Source organism: Atractosteus spatula, chromosome 14 (genome assembly GCF_055471065.1).
Source record: "Atractosteus spatula isolate fAtrSpa1 chromosome 14, fAtrSpa1.hap1, whole genome shotgun sequence".
In the NCBI taxonomy this organism is placed as follows: Eukaryota; Metazoa; Chordata; class Actinopteri; order Semionotiformes; family Lepisosteidae; genus Atractosteus; species Atractosteus spatula.
The window spans coordinates 34705231-34723384 of NC_142719.1; the positions used below are offsets into that span (position 1 = coordinate 34705231).

An 18154-nucleotide genomic window follows, 5' to 3' on the forward strand; every position below is an offset into this window, starting at 1 on the left:
TTTTGTACAGTGTAGCCCATCCTCATCGGATATGATACCGTGTGCTTTGGAAAAACATTGATAATTTTTCCCCCTTTTGGAAATAACTCCTGTCCAGAGGGTGGCAGTAAGGTTAATGGTTAAAACGCATGAAACCCCAAGGCGCTCTAGGCAATACAGAAACATGGGTATAATTTTACGTCTACATAATTTACGACAGCCGTATTCTGTTATGAGCAAAATGGCGTCCGGTAGCGGGGTAGGTTTTGAGTGTTCTTTGTTTTTATTTTAAAAAAGGCAAGTTTCAGTAGTTCTTCAACAAAGAGTATATCCGTTTTTAAAATGTCTACTTACATTTATCGCGTAAGCGATTTAATTTGATTATAGCCGCCTTACTGATAAAGTAGTTTAGCTACCAAACCTGATGGTTTAACTAATAATACCCCAGACTGGTGAGAATGTTTGTTGAGTATTTTGTAACTTGCCTGAATTATGTACAAATTGTAAAATCATTTCCTGGGGGTTTATTGAGATGGAGACGGTGTTCTTCGAGATCGTGCTATGTGATATCTAAATGTATTTTTTTTCCAAATACTTTCATAATGTGTGTCCATATATATGGACAACCATATATATTTTCTATACATCAGACATCTAGAGCAGAGTGACAGTTTGAAGTCCAAGTGCATTTTTAAATGACACCTGAAAAGCTATTGCCTGGCTGACGTCGATTCGGTGTTTTAAGTTTCTGTTCAAGTCGTTATTCTCCTAGGAAAAAAAGTAAAAAGTAAAACAGTTTGCTCAAATGACTGTATAGCATTTTTTTTATTAACTAGTTTTAACTTCGATATGTCGCTGGGCTTATGGTACCTTCTAAAGTTATCGTGTATTTAGTATTGATGCAAAACTCTTTTATTATTAGACAAAAAATGACTTCCGAAGGAAATGGGATAAAGATGAGTATGAAAAGCTGGCTCAGAAGCGCCTCACGGAGGAAAGGGAGAAAAAAGATGGTAAGATAGCCTCTGGCATCCCCTTAGTTTTAACTTTAAACACATTAAAAGTTTTTTTCGTGTTTGCGTCTTACAGAATCTTATAAGGTGCTAATCATTTTGACTCCTGATGATGTGATAGTTAGGAATAAGTACTTTGCGCTAATGGCATTTTATATAAATACTGTTAAAATAACAGAAGCATGGTGTAGTTTTGAGTCAGATTCCTCCTGGTCATTGTGGTCAATGAGAATTTGTTCTCATTTCACCATTCCATAAAATGCACGAATAATGATTGTGTCATGTAACGGCCCTTTGACTAAACTCACAGGTTACAGTTACCACACACACTGAAAATTGGACGACTAAATGTGTTTGATAACCTGAGCATGTGGGTACAAATACGGTTTAGGCTTATTATAGAGGTCCCAAATAACATATAGAAAACATTCACAATGTGAATTAAAAAGTACTGTTGTAGAAACATGAAATCATTTTTTTAAGAGCTGCTACACTAATTCTCACTCAGGTGTAAATAATAAAACCTACATATTTGGGCTTCAGTATGTAGTGTAGGTATGAATAAAAATGTTCTGGCGCCATTAACTGCATTTGTTACATTACAGGCTCATTTAGTGAAGTTTGGTTCATGTCTGGTTGTTTTATTTTTGCATCAGGAAAACCTTCTCCACCTGTTAAACGGGAGCTTTTACGACACAGGGACTACAAAGTGGACCTGGAGTCTAAGCTCGGGAAAACCATTGTCATCACTAAAACCACCCCGCAGGCGGAGATGGGTGGGTGAGTACATTCAGGCTCTTCGTCCCACCTGATTGCTCATTCAGAGACAAAATCTTGTTCTAGGTTTTGGTCTTTACTGTTTGTTTGAGATTTCTAAGTCCTGAAACTTATTGGACAAGTGTGTGGTGTGGTGATATTCAAATTGGACATACACATTGTTCATCTATAGCTCGTAACAGAAAAAACAATTAATAGTTCACTACTTTCCACTTTTCCACAGGTTTATGTACACCTGATAAATTCTCTTGCATTCAGTTCTTTTAATAGAATACTTTGTGGAGATGGCAAGTTGAAAAAGACCAAGCTTAGTACTGTCATTGTTAAATGGATTAATCTGTTATACCACAATATAGGAATGCATTAGCTTAAAACTGAAACCAAAGGTTAAGAAATGTTATGAGCTGAAAAAGGTATTTTTGGTTATTTTTTCAATGAAATCTTAATTTAACCCCCTCTGTGTGTTTTTCTTTGGGTTTCCAGATACTATTGTAATGTCTGTGATTGTGTAGTGAAGGATTCAATCAATTTTTTGGACCATATCAATGGCAAGAAACGTAAGTACAGACTTTGAGGAACATACTGCTATTTAGCATGAAGGTTTATCTCAGAAATTCTTGCTTTTGCTGTATTAACCTAGATGGTTCTGGTTCTATAGATGTCCAAGACATTTTGCCACACTAAAATAATTTTAAGAATCTCACGTTTGCTTCCTGTACTCATCTTTCATTTTTAATTAAATGTAGTAGAATAATTTACAGAACTTTACAGTGTCTTTACAGAGCAGTATAATTCTGCAGTGCCAGTCCTCTCCTCACAATATTATGCTTGAGCATGGATTTCATTTCTTATTTTGCCGCTCTGAGGGAAATTCATTTTTATGAAGGTGTCGGAAATCTTGTCGCTGGCTCTGCTTTCAGATCAGAGAAATCTGGGTATGTCAATGCGGGTGGAACGGTCATCCCTTGATCAGGTGAAGAAACGTTTTGAGATGAACAAGAAGAAGCTGGAGGAGAAACAGAAAGAGTATGACTTTGAAGAGCGCATGAAAGAACTCAGAGAAGAGGTAATTTGCCAAGGGCTTCCAATCACAGTGCAGTTTGTTTGCCTTATGCAGTGCAAGTCTAGGACCTACCCTTGATCCCGGAGAGCTGCAGCACCTACTGTTTCAAATGGTAACCAAGCCCCTGGTACCATAATTGAACAAACTGTTGCTCTACACTGGTTAAATTTAACTTATTCAGCCACTAATTCTTAGTTGGCTTCAAAGTGTGAAATATTCAGTGCCCTACAGAACTGTGGTCAGTAATCAGTGATTTCAGTATTTATTTTTTTAGTCTTAATTCTAATCTAGTCTGCTTACTTTGGCCTTCAGGGTCTTTCCGCAACAGTTTGACTTTAGAAAAACTCAAATGGCTTTTGGTGTATTAGTAACTTCACAACAATTTGAAAAAGAAAAGAATAAAATGTAGCTTTTCTTATCAGCATGCAAGCTTAACCTCTAGTTGTTCCTTAGCAGCCCACATGCTGACCCCCCCCCCACTTAAACAGCTATTACCATTAAAAGGACAACTTTCAGATTTCTAGTTTGTGTTAAGAAAAAGGTGGAAATAGAGGTTTCTTTAGACCTGGGATCCTAAATCTTGGTTCTGTAGGGCCAGTGTGTCTGCTGTTGAGTCTAGCTGGGCTATTAATGACCTGAAATCTCAGGTTTAAGCTAGCATTATGTGTTGTTTCCTAAGCAAAGCAGCAGTGCATGCATGCAAATTTCTGATATTTTTTTATAAGCTTTTGCACATTTGCACTCACTCACTCGCCCCATTCTTCATCATACACGGTTTTGGTCACAGTAATAGAAGGCAAGAAACACAACAAAATTCTTCTGACTGTGATACTCCTCTGGGAAAGGCACAGTGTCGCCCCTGGAATTAGGCAGTTTGGATATTAACATCTCTCTAGTGAAGGAACATAACCCTCCTGGACACACTGACAAAGGCATCATATGGGCTTATATACATCAGGGAAGGTAATTTCCCTCACGGGATCAATAAAGTATCTATCTATCTGTAATGTTGCACAAGAAGTGACAAATGTGGTCTCACTTTTTTAAAGTTTATGGGCAGTATGTACTCATGAACAGTGCAGTAGTTTCTGTTGTTGCATCTAGGGATCTGTTGCTAGGCTCACATCTCATCTCACCTTGCACTTAGCAGGTGTTTGCTGTGCTGGCAAGAGTAATTCTGTCAAATGGAAACTTTGATCCTAGCCCAGTAAAATGGGGAATTAAACAGATAGTGTTTTCCCCATGTAAGGCAATATATTTCAGGTTATCTATACATAGCTTGAAAAAGGTAACATGTTATATGTGGGTTAGAGCAAACCAAGTTCTTCTGCTCATCCAGAATTTCTAGTAGTGTCAGTTAGATATACCTCATTGTAAGTAGCATGTGCACTTCAAAGGTTTTAAAATATTAAAAGAAAATATAGAAATATTACTTATGTAACAATAGCACAGTTTAAGTTATTATTATTTACACTCTTGGCATGCCAGTTGTTAATGTTTTTACCTGTTGTGCTGAATTGTTTCAAGACCGGAAAACATCCATGAGTAATCCACAGTGTTTGTCCTGCTGTTTTGCCAGGAGGAAAAAGCAAAGGCATACAAGAAAGAAAAGCAGAAGGAGAAGAAGCGCAAGGCAGAGGAAGAGCTGACCTTTGAGGAAGACGATGAAATGGCAGCAGTGATGGGATTCTCAGGGTTTGGCTCCTCAAAGAAGGGGCATTGAACCACACCCATTACAGCTTTATAACCGATCCACACCTAGTCCTGTTGACTCCTTTATCTAACACAAGGTTGGCAAACCCTTTCACAGTTCAGTGGAGGGACACGGCAGAACCTCTCCATCTCCTTGAAACAGCCTCGGACCATTGTTCTTTTACAATCGGGCTAAGCACAGGAGTTTCTAAGTGACATTTAAGTACAACCCAAGTTGTAAGAAAAAAAAGGACTTCAGAGATGCCCACATTCCACATCCAACTAGTAGCAGAGTTTCATTCTAAAATGGCTTGAAGTGTATTATTTTAATGTCTTTCTTAATAATGCAGGGTGAATGAGAACTCTTGTACCAGCGCATGAAAGTCGATTTGCTCCCAGGTTGTTTGTTCTTAATTCTTTTTATTGGTGCATTTTTAGTTTAAAAATAAAAAAAAAGTCAGATCCTTTCTCTTGCTTTGGTGATTCCCATGTACATAAACAGATTGCTCACGGGGGCTCTTTGTGGAACATAAAATGATTAAAACAATAAAGTACTCAAGTTTATTCCTTTACAGTTGCGTGCTCTAGAAACATGTGGAGTGCATTGCCAGTTCTTTGGTAGTAATGCTATGTGACTGAGTAGCTGTCAGTCCATGCTAGGTAGTCTTTTTGCTGTCCAGCATGAGCTTTTGATCTACAGATTCATGGGTATAATCCATGTCTGTCAACCTGTCTCTAGATTGCTGAAGATTTCCTGAATTTCCAGTGGATTTGATTATAGTAATATAACAACATATTTATATTCATAAAAAAGTGACACTTGCTTTGAGAGGTTTAAATGGCTAGAGCAGTAAATATTGAACTTTCTAAAATATGAAAAAGTTGTAAAACAAAATGACCTTGCATTTTCATTGCATTTGCATATGCTCTGCAATCCCGATTTTGAAAAATCTGAAGCCTTTGTGATTAATATGTAGCTTTTCTAAAAATCGATGATTGGTTTTGGAAAATTGGTTAACCTGCATGTATCTTCACCTAATTGGTCAGTTTAAATTACTCAGATTTTTGTTGAAGTTTGCACTTTTTAGACCATCTAACTGTACAGAACCTAGAGTACAGGCAATATGTTTTCTGGTGCATCATTTTCCTCAGCAGTGGTATTAAATAAAGAACATTAATGATTTCCAATGGTCTTCTCACCCTCAAGTACTTGTAACTTCTATCCACAGCTTTACTGAGGTTGAATTTATTTGTCCAGCCATTCCCAGAAAACGGCTTGTTTCCAGTAGAAGCAGTGGCAAACTGGAGCCTATCCTGGAAGCATAGTGCATAAGGTGGGGATATAGGCTTGGATGTCGATTGCTAGGCATTCAGAGAACTTAGAGACACTCAACTAGATAACATTCTTGAAAGAAAAGAGAGAAGTTAATCACCCAGTGAATGTTAACACAAGCCTGGGGAGAGCCAACAGACTCCATACAGAAGCTTCTCCAGCCTAGAATTAAACCAGAAACCCAAAAGCTCTGAGGCAGCGGTGCTAATCCCTGTGCTGTTGTACTGTTCTGTGTTCATTTATGTTTCAACATAAATAGTGGTGGAATGGGAAAGGATACCATCTGCATTAAATACTGGCAATTCTTAACAAGTCTGGATTGATGTTTAATACTCTGTCCCATTCGGAGCCACATGCTTTCTCTTGTGTGGGACTATAGGAAACGTACATTGTTTATGTCTATTAGTTTTTACATGCGTTTCTCAAATAGACCGTTTCTCGTCTTAATGTCATTGTCCCATAACAAGCATTTCGTCCATCACGAAAGTTTTAGATGGAAATAAAACAACTTAGGCTTTTTTAAGAACACGGTTATATTATTAATGTAATTTGACCTGCTTATTGGTTTTCTTTTTATTTGCCGTATTTTTCTGAACAGAACTCGGTACAACGTACTATTTACAAAGATGGCTACTGTATATAGTTGTTATATACTCCCACTAAGGCTTAATTAGAATGTTTTCTGACGAAGGAATCTTACACTGATTAAATTCAACATATCTCTGTTATTACTGGTGTTGTTTTGAGTAATAATACCACAAAAATACTGTTGTTATTTTACAGATGTAAAATAGTTTAGACTGCGCACAGCGCACGTGTGTATCGTAACCAGTATTGGTTTGAGTAGTGCTTTAGTTCAGTTCAGTTTGTCACAAGTGCAACGATATGCTTATTTGCATATATGATCGAATACAAAGATTACGAACCACGGGAGCTGTCCGTCGTTTTCGTTCTCTTTTATATAAAATGTTAACCATCTGTGACATACACCTGTGGTTGTAATGTACGTAAAATCACCGTGAATGTCATATCTATAGTTTTTATTTTCTAAGGCACGTTTTCCTTTTCATTCCCCACCGTGACACGCTGTTGCCAAACGCTTAACTGCGGGATACCATCGCGACAAGTTCTCCACAGCATGTCATGATAGGGACCCCATGTATATCACATGTATATCGTGGCAGTGGAAATCACGACTGGCGTCTTGCCACCCTGGCACCGCTGTTGCAACAAGGGTCTCATAGCAGGACATGATATATCCAAATAGTACCTGTCACGATATGTTGCACAAGGGGTCAGCATATCCTGTAAGGGTATGTTGTTGCAACATACGGACTCCATCTCGTAATGTGGGGGTGTGGCATTTTGTCAGGGGTATGTCATATCGCGATATAGGACCTTTCATGTCGTGACAATAGGTGGGGCATTTTTGCCGGGGTATGTCATATCGCGATATGCGGTCTTCATGTCGCGACATGGGCGTGGCAGTTTTTTTTTTTATCATATCGCGATATATGGACTCCATGTCGCGACATGGGGGGTGGGCGTTTTGGCTGGGCATGTCATATCGCGATATAGGGCCTTTCATGTCGCGACATGGGGCGGGGCATTTTTCCCCGGGGTATGTCATATCGCGATATGCGGGCTTCATGTCGCGACATGGGCGTGGCAGTTTTTTGTCATATCGCGATATATGGACTCCATGTCGCGACATGGGGGGGTGGGCGTTTTGGCTGGGCATGTCATATCGCGATATAGGGCCTTTCATGTCGCGACATGGGGCGGGGCATTTTTTTGCCGGGGTATGTCATATCGCGATATGTGGACTCCCTGTCACGATATGGGGATGGGCGTTTTGTCGGGGGGGGGGGGGGGGTACGCCATATCGCGATATATGGACTTAATGTCGCGACAGTGGCGCCATGACAGTGATGCGCCAGTTGCAACGGGTATCGCGATGTGATCATGATGCGCGCACTCCTATGGTGACATGCTATCGGAGTCGTGAACGCGCTGTGGATGCCATGACATTTTTTTGTCTGCTTTTCCGTTTTGACCTCAGTGCGACTTCTCTTATATTGATTAGTAATTGGAAACCAATGGATGTGTTACTGTATATCCAGCGTGCTCATACAGCACACACGGTTAACCGGGGCTACAGTATTTGGACCAAGAAGAACCTCCATCACCTGTGTATCTACATGTTCTCGGTACTTCCAGGTGGCGCTTTACCCAGAGTGTCGATTCTTACTCTTCACCCAATCGCGGCCCGCTGTTTGGGGGTTTAGCCAATCACGGGTCTGAGAGATGTTCAAGCTAACAGCACCAGGTGGATCGGCTTGTTTACCGTCAATGAGAATATTTTTAAAATGCTTTATTTATTTGCAAAATAACTACATCGGCTTATTTTTTTAACGTCTTTATTGATTCACAATGTCCCGTACTCTTCTAAATAAATACATTTTTTATTTGCAATATAACTCTCCGCTGCTTTCTGTAATTAATACATGGTATTTTAACAATTTTAATCGTATATTTAAGGTAGGTGAAATACTTTCTGCTTTGTACTTTAAAAATGAATAGAAATGTAAAGTCTATGATCATTATATTATTATGCTCGGGCATTTAATTTTTTATTGTTAAATTATATCGATCTTGAAACTAATATCTAAAAATGTGAATATGGGCTCTCGTGTTGTACCAGAGTACACAAGCAATACATTTTCGAGAACATGGTGAAACATTTAAAGAAAACACCTAGCCCAATGAACTAACATAGTAACTCCTCCCTAAATGTAAGGCAGTTTATTCGTGTAAAGGCTGCAAAGTCTGGGGTCAACTGATCAAAAGATCACAACTGAAAGATCTAGCGGTCGTGACTTTGCTGTTTTGTACGTCACAGAGTGACGTCACAGCCACGAAAAGAAGACGCTATATTAAAATATATTGAAACATCCACCCCACCCAATCAGACAGACTCGGAAAACAAATTGCCCCCATTGTTCTCATCACAATCAGGAGCTCAAGCACCGAGTTTGTTGGTACCTGTAAACTTCCTTGTAGATAGACACGTGATTACCCGAAAAAACAAGGCGCTATATCTCGTAAACAAGAGCAGCACAAACGCTACCGACAGCGACACAAACCGGCACAAACGCAGCAGTAACGATTGCGGTGAGTTTCATCGTTTGTGCTGTCTGTAGGGGGGCTAACTTCACGGAGCTCAAGGTAAACCCTGCGTGGTATTTTAAATACAATATTTCGGACGGATTTTGAATCTTGCGTTTTGCTTTGTGTTCATTGTGTTTTGCAATAAAATATTAACTTCAGAGTAACTCGTAAAACTACTGAACATTCTAAAAGCAGGCATACTAAATACTTAGAACTGTTACAAGCAACAAGTGAAAATGAGCTCTTGCAGCTGTTCTTTAGCTAAAGACAAGTCCTTATATGAGAGACCTTTGCAAACTAGCTGTCCTTTGAAAGGGAATTTGCCGACTCTCTAGACAGTGACGAGATTATCGCCATATTCAATTCCAAGCCCCGACGCCTGCGTCTGGTCTAGAAGGCCAAAACCTCACAACAGAGGTAGGCACTGGTTGTTTTTGTGTGTGTGTCCGCCGTGGCACAGTAGCGTTCAGCAGCCTAGGTAATTGTTGCTTAACCTGTGTGTGTGAGAGAGAGAGAGATAGTAGGTATATATATAAGGTTCCGCTAATTCTATTGTTTGATTATACCGCTCGATGATTGCATTGTAAATTGGAGGGGTGTCCCTATGCTGGCAGGACGGTCAGTTAGAGCCCGGGCCAAACACTTATGCACAGGCCCACCCAAAAATCAATTCCTGGCTACGCCCCTGGTTTCGGGGTAGATCGCCGTAGGTGAAGCAACACTTTTACACCACAAAGGGTATATCATAGCCTCACACTGTGTTTTAAAATATTAGTTTTCTTGCACAGTGTTCACTTCTATTTGTGGTTATTTAGAAACACTTTTAAGTTGACACAACTTTTTTATTTTATTTTAGGAATGTGAATATATGAATTTTCAACATTACCAGGAAGAAACAGTAAGCGTCGCTCAATGACGACGAAAAAGGAGTAGCTGTTTGTAACGACGCATTACACAAAGAGGCGACTTCACAAAGCAGGTTGAACTAATTCCGGATTTTTTTCAGAATTAACACGATAACTGACTTCAGGTTTATTCCGGTTTCACAAAGACAGTAGTTTCCGTTGTCCGGTGGAGGCGGCTCGGGTCTAAACAATCTAACTGCGCGTTCACACTTCAGAATTTCTGACTGCGCGTTCACGCCGCACTTGCGTACAGCAGGATGGATGAGCACGGAGACAGCACGCGTCTGAATCCAGTGACCACGAATTACGGCTCTTTCTGGAAACCTATGAGGAGATAAAATCTATTGTAATGATGAGTCCCAACACTGCAGCCGCCGCAAAAGCCAGAGAAGGTACCTGGGAAAGAATCCCCAATCAATTGAATGTGGAAGTTAATTAGGAACTCCGGTGAAATATGTCTAGATAAGACAATATTATAAAAGCTGCGCAAGCACGCCTGTATTGGCATTAGTCATTTCGTAACATAGGAAATATTGTGAGGATGGAAACTGTGCATTATGAACTCAGACTAACACCCATTGTAAGCACCCAAGGAAAAAGGTTATTTCGTTGAAAATGATTGTCTTTTGTGTACTCAATGTTCATATTCGTTAGACAAGAATTTTATTTTTACTTGTACATTGATGCTGTGAATTGATTTTTGTGAATTAGGATTTAAAGGGGATATCTGCGCAGTCTAGAGCACTTACTACATTACGGAATGCTGCAAGCAATGTTTCTTTCATAGTACAGTACATGTGAGAATCTTACCTGCCTTTTCATGAAACCCTGTTTGATTGTATTCACTAATGCATGTTGAACTATTTCAGGTGGGTAGCTGCGTCAGCATGTGTAGGCTGCAAAGGAACAAGTAATAGGTTTACTCCATGCTGAAAAAAAGAAAACGCAACGTTTCGGCCGTGGAGCCTTCTTCAGGTGTCATCTATAAACCTATTACTTGTTCACTAATGCATGGCCGGAAAACATCATATAGTCTACATATAGCGTAAATAAAGTCTAAATTCCATTTAACTCAAAACGTTTTTTTAAATCTTGTTTAACGCTACTTTCATTGTAGAAACGTGATTGTAAAGCAAGTTTTACATCCACGCATAAGCTGGGATGATTTGAACACGGCGCCTCTGTAAGCAGGAGGGGCGGGGGGAGGGCTTTGTGACGTATTGGAAACGAGTGCCTTTGTAAGCTGTTTCACTGCTGACATCTCCGCGCTGGGTTAGCTCAATGGTTACTTCAAACTTTGTAAGTTTCTCATTCCGTGGCCGCGGGGTTCGGACCATGGGCGCTGTCCAGTGCTTTTGTTTTGTTTTTCTTTTTAAACTAAAGAAACACGAATCTTCATCTAGCGCTCAGTATCAGTTTGTAGTGATTTAGTTTTCAGTTCAAGGTTAACAGTTTAAGGTAAAAACTCCGTGCCTGTTGTTTTAAAATGATTTCCACGCATTTTGAACAGAATTGCTTGAAGGGCCTAGCAATAAAACGTAGCGGCATAAAACAAGATAAAAACGAGTCACGAGACTCAGGCTATGTGACGTCGATGTAATAAAAACTCATTTTCCGCCTGTTGAAGCTGCGCCGGCTTAGCTCAGCGGTTACTTCTCGAAACAAACCTTTCCCCTCACCGGGATTACGAACCACGGGCGCTGTCCGGCGTTTTGTTCACTTTTATCAAAAATAAAATTAGGTCGATATGAGTATTTTCTGCTTAGATTTTAATGTAAATGTAACTCTTAATTGTGAAGGGACGCGTATCGTGAATATTATTCTGTGTTTCGGGGTAGCTGGGTGTGGGTGAGGCACAAAGGGTAAATCATATAACCCCATACAGTGCTTTAAAATCGTTATGGTTTTATTACACAGTTTTCACTTCTGTTTGTGGTTATTTAAAAACACGTTTAAGTTGACTCAACTTTTTTATTTTATGAATGAATATATTTAAAGAATCATATTAGCCTGAAGAAACGGTAGGTGTCGCTCATTGACCATGAAAAACAAGAATTCGTATTTCACGACGCATTACACATTCGGAGAAGGCTTTACAACCCAAAAGTCGTCTTCTTTATTTATTTTATTTATTTTTTTACTTTTACAGCTTCTATTTCCTGACCACAATTTATGAAAAGAAGGCAAATTCTAACATATCTTAAACAAAATTGGTCAGTAAGGTAGATATAGAAGCCAAATATCTCTTATGATAAAACAGCTACTGGAGAAATAAGAATATATCTAACACGTTAATGATAATAATAAAAGAAGAAGAATTGACACTTATATAGCGCTTTTCCAGACACTCCATTCAAAGCGATTTATAAGTAATGGGGACTCACCTCTACCACCACACATCAGCTATCAGGGTGAGGAGAATACAGTAATGAAGCCAATTCATAGATGGGGATTATTAGGATGGAAATTCAGAAGGAAATTTAGACAAGACACCAGGTTAACACTCCGACACGTTTTGACAACACAGAGTACGAATACAGTACCACTGGCAGCCCACTGAAGCTACAGGCGTGAGCCTGGCCAGTACCTGGATGGGAGACCTCCTGTGAAGGCAAAGGTTGCGAGACCAAAAAGAGACGAGGGCCTCACATTACCCATTCCTTCATTAATGGGCAGCTAAGAATCAGGAGATCTCCTATTGGATTCTCATACTCTGCTGCACTCCCCATCTTGGTTACATATGGAAGTGTCCTCCTATTCTACTTCAACACTACCTGCCCTGGTATGTTCCTCCCTTCGTCTCTCAATTTCCCAATTTAGCAGTCATCCCCTGGTTAAGTGGTCTCTTAGGATTTGGAATCAGTTTAGGAAACACTTTGGATTACAGTCTTTCAATGTTTGTGCTCCTCTGCATGTAAACCATTTGTTTGCTTCTTCTGTTATAGACCAGGCATTATTATAATAATAATACTAATAATAATAATAATAATAATAATAATAATAATAATAATTGCTTACACGTATATATGGACACTCCACTCAAAGCACTTTACAGGTAATGGGGACTCCCCTCCACCACCACCAATGTGCAGCATCCACCTGGATGATGTGACGGCAGCCACAGTGCGCCAGAACGCTCACCACACATCAGCTCTCAGTGGGGAGGAGAGCAGAGTAATGAAGCCAATTCTTAATGAAGCATTCCTCCTTTGGAGCAATAGAGGCATTACATCTTGCAGATGCCTATTCATGGAAGCTTGCTTTGCCTCGTTTGAGCAACGATTGGGCAAATTTAAGTTACCAAAATCACACTTATTTAATTACTTTCAGATTTGACACTTTATCCAAAACCAAGTGCCAAATTTCCCAGCTCTCCCTCCCTCCCTGAGCATTGATTTCATCCTTAAATGAACTCCAAGCGTTAGAGGTGTCATTTCCCAGATGTATTCCTATATACTGTGGACTGCACTACTTTGGCTACTGTGACATTTACAGGATTAAGAATTTGACCTTTCCAAACAAAATGTGGGAAACTAGACCCTCTTGAATACAGCCCTCACCTTTTTGTGCAAGGCTTGGTTCAACAGACTTTTCTAAGGTTAAACTGGCTGAAACTTTCCCAAACATTGATCCTGAATGTGTGATAAGTGGAAGCAGGCCCCTGCTACTCCTTTCCACATGTACTGGTCTTGTTCCACACTGAAATCATTTTGCAAGTCTATATTTGAAACTCTTAAACAATTTTAGATGTGCTGAGCTCCCTCCTCTGATACTGTAGTTAACTTTGGTGTACCTCATAATTACGTTTTATCTAATATTCAGTTAGGCATGCTGGCCTTTATTAGCAATACATTTGATTTTGCTCTATTGAACACAACCTGTTGCACCCACCTTTACTCACTGAATAAGGGATGTGAAGTATTTCCTCCAGCCTTGCAAAACTTAGGTTTTCCCTTTGTTGGCTCAATTGCAAAAATGTATTCTGCCTGGCAGCCCTATTTAAACTTCTCTTAGAGCTTGCAGCTCAACCAGACCTCTGCAAGACCTTGAAGACTGTGGCTTCACTCTTCTCAGCCAGTAGCCATCTCATTCTGCAACTCAAAACTGGAACTCCACTGAAGCTCAGCAGGTGTAAGCCTGGTTAGTACCTGGAAGGGAGATGTCCTGGGGAGAAATTAAGGTTGCTGCTGAAAGAGGTGTTAGTGGGGCTAGCAGGGGGTTCTCACTCTGTGGTCCATGTGGGTCCTAATGCCCTAGTATAGTGATGGTGATGCTATACTGTAAACAAGTGCTGTCCTTTGGAAGAGATGTAAAACTGAGGTCCTGACTCTCTGTGGTCATTAAAAATCCCAGGGCATTGCTTGAAAAGAGTAGGGGTGTAACCCTGGTGTCCTGGCCAAATTTCCCATTGGCTTTTACCAATCATGGCCTCCTAATAATCCCCATCTATGAATTGGTTTTGATTACTCAGCTCTCCTCCCCGCTGATAGCTGATGTGTGGTGAGTGTTCTGGTGCACTATGGCTGCCATCGCATCATCCAGGTGGATGCTGCGCATTGGTGGTGGTGGAGGGCAGTCCCCATTACCTGTAAAGCACTTTGAGTGGAGTGTCCAGAAAAGCGGTATATAAATGTAAGCAATTATTATTATTCTGTCCTTTCACTACTTTTTATTTTTTTTTCTCTTTTCCCATCGGTTATCTCTTTCCCATCTCAGGTTTCATTTTTTATTTCTTCTGCTTTCTTCCTATTTTGATATCAGTGTTGGATCCATATAATTTGTTTAGATCCCAAGTCTGTCATGACATTACAACGTCGTTTTCAGCAGCATAAGCTGTGATGATTTGAACACGGCGCCTCTGTAGGCAGGAGGGGCGTGGGGAGGGCTTTGTGACGTATTGGAAACGAGTGCCTTTGTAAGCTGTTTCACTGCTGAAGTCTCTGCGCTGGGTTAGCTCAATGGTTACTTCAAACTTCGTAAATTTCTCATTCCGCGGCCGCAAGGTTGCGGGGTTCGGACCATGGGCGCTGTCCAGTGCTTTTGTTTTGTTTTTTTTAAACTAAAGAAAGACGAATCTTCATCTAGCGCTCAGTATCAGTTTGTAGTGATTTAGTTTACAGTTCAAGGTTAACAGTTTAAGGTAAAAACTCCGTGCCTGTTGTTTTAAAATGATTTCCACGCATTTTGAAAAGAATTGCTTGAAGGGCCTAGCAATAAAACGTAGCGGCATAAAACAAGATAAAAACGAGTCACGAGACTCAGGCTATGTGACGTCGATGTAATAAAAACTCATTTTCCGCCTGTTGTAGCTGCGCCGGCTTAGCTCAGCGGTTACTTCTCGAAACAAACCTTTCCCCTCACCGGGATTACGAACCACGGGCGCTGTCCGGCGTTTTGTTCACTTTTATCAAAAATAAAATTAGATCGATATGAGTATTTTCTGTTTAGATTTTAATGTAAATGTAACTCTTAATTGTGAAGGGACGCGTATCGTGAATATTATTCTGTGTTTCGGGGTAGTTGGGTGTGGGTGAGGCACAAAGGGTAAATCATATAACCCCATACAGTGCTTTAAAATCGTTATGGTTTTATTACACAGTGTTCACTTCTGTTTGTGGTTATTTAAAAACACGTTTAAGTTGACTCAACTTTTTTTATTTTATGAATGAATATATTTAAAGAATCATATTAGCCTGAAGAAACGGTAGGTGTCGCTCATTGACCATGAAAAACAAGAATTCGTATTTCACGACGCATTACACATTCGGAGAAGGCTTTACAACCCAAAAGTCGTCTTCTTTATTTATTTTATTTATTTTTTTACTTTTACAGCTTCTATTTCCTGACCACAATTTATGAAAAGAAGGCAAATTCTAACATATCTTAAACAAAATTGGTCAGTAAGGTAGATATAGAAGCCAAATATCTCTTATGATAAAACAGCTACTGGAGAAATAAGAATATATCTAACACGTTAATGATAATAATAAAAGAAGAAGAATTGACACTTATATAGCGCTTTTCCAGACACTCCATTCAAAGCGATTTATAAGTAATGGGGACTCACCTCTACCACCACACATCAGCTGTCAGGGTGAGGAGAATACAGTAATGAAGCCAATTCATAGATGGGGATTATTAGGATGGAAATTCAGAAGGAAATTTAGACAAGACACCAGGTTAACACTCCGACACGTTTTGACAACACAGAGTACGAATACAGTACCACTGGCAGCCCACTGAAGCTACAGGCGTGAGCCTGGCCAGTACCTGGATGGGAGACCTCCTGTGAAGGCAAAGGTTGCGAGACCAAAAAGAGACGAGGGCCTCACATTACCCATTCCTTCATTAATGGGCAGCTAAGAATCAGGAGATCTCCTATTGGATTCTCATACTCTGCTGCACTCCCCATCTTGGTTACATATGGAAGTGTCCTCCTATTCTACTTCAACACTACCTGCCCTGGTATGTTCCTCCCTTCGTCTCTCAATTTCCCAATTTAGCAGTCATCCCCTGGTTAAGTGGTCTCTTAGGATTTGGAATCAGTTTAGGAAACACTTTGGATTACAGTCTTTCAATGTTTGTGCTCCTCTGCATGTAAACCATTTGTTTGCTTCTTCTGTTATAGACCAGGCATTATAATAATAATAATAATAATTGCTTACACGTATATATGGACACTCCACTCAAAGCACTTTACAGGTAATGGGGACTCCCCTCCACCACCACCAATGTGCAGCATCCACCTGGATGATGTGACGGCAGCCACAGTGCGCCAGAACGCTCACCACACATCAGCTCTCAGTGGGGAGGAGAGCAGAGTAATGAAGCCAATTCTTAATGAAGCATTCCTCCTTTGGAGCAATAGAGGCATTACATCTTGCAGATGCCTATTCATGGAAGCTTGCTTTGCCTCGTTTGAGCAACGATTGGGCAAATTTAAGTTACCAAAATCACACTTATTTAATTACCTTCAGATTTGACACTTTATCCAAAACCAAGTGCCAAATTTCCCAGCTCTCCCTCCCTCCCTGAGCATTGATTTCATCCTTAAATGAACTCCAAGCGTTAGAGGTGTCATTTCCCAGATGTATTCCTATATACTGTGGACTGCACTACTTTGGCTACTGTGACATTTACAGGATTAAGAATTTGACCTTTCCAAACAAAATGTGGGAAACTAGACCCTCTTGAATACAGCCCTCACCTTTTTGTGCAAGGCTTGGTTCAACAGACTTTTCTAAGGTTAAACTGGCTGAAACTTTCCCAAACATTGATCCTGAATGTGTGATAAGTGGAAGCAGGCCCCTGCTACTCCTTTCCACATGTACTGGTCTTGTTCCACACTGAAATCATTTTGCAAGTCTATATTTGAAACTCTTAAACAATTTTAGATGTGCTGAGCTCCCTCCTCTGATACAGTAGTTAACTTTGGTGTACCTCATAATTACGTTTTATCTAATATTCAGTTAGGCATGCTGGCCTTTATTAGCAATACATTTGATTTTGCTCTATTGAACACAACCTGTTGCACCCACCTTTACTCACTGAATAAGTGATGTGAAGTATTTTCTCCAGCCTTGCAAAACTTAGGTTTTCCCTTTGTTGGCTCAATTGCAAAAATGTATTCTGCCTGGCAGCCCTATTTAAACTTCTCTTAGAGCTTGCAGCTCAACCAGACCTCTGCAAGACCTTGAAGACTGTGGCTTCACTCTTTTCAGCCAGTAGCCATCTCATTCTGCAACTCAAAACTGGAACTCCACTGAAGCTCAGCAGGTGTGAGCCTGGTTAGTACCTGGAAGGGAGACGTCCTGGGGAGAAACTAAGGTTGCTGCTGAAAGAGGTGTTAGTGGGGCCAGCAGGGGGTTCTCACTCTGTGGTCCATGTGGGTCCTAATGCCCTAGTATAGTGATGGTGATGCTATACTGTAAACAAGTGCTGTCCTTTGGAAGAGATGTAAAACTGAGGTCCTGACTCTCTGTGGTCATTAAAAATCATGGCATTGCTTGAAAAGAGTAGGGGTGTAACCCTGGTGTCCTGGCCAAATTTCCCATTGGCTTTTACCAATCATGGCCTCCTAATAATCCCCATCTATGAATTGGTTTTGATTACTCAGCTCTCCTCCCCACTGAGCTGATGTGTGGTGAGTGTTCTGGTGCACTATGGCTGCCATCGCATCATCCAGGTGGATGCTGCGCATTGGTGGTGGAGGGCAGTCCCC

At 40.4% G+C, this 18154-nt stretch overlaps 1 protein-coding gene across 1 annotated transcript; it reads left to right on the forward strand.

The window, feature by feature from the left end:
- Positions 1-196: 196 nt before the first annotated feature.
- Positions 197-5093, forward strand: zmat2 (zinc finger, matrin-type 2). Its single transcript, XM_088932369.1, has 6 exons — positions 197-238; positions 902-992; positions 1649-1772; positions 2253-2326; positions 2690-2835; positions 4412-5093. Exons 1-6 carry the CDS (start codon positions 212-214, stop codon positions 4553-4555), a joined length of 606 nt encoding a protein of 201 aa, XP_088788495.1. The 5' UTR covers positions 197-211; the 3' UTR covers positions 4556-5093.
- Positions 5094-18154: the final 13061 nt, after the last annotated feature.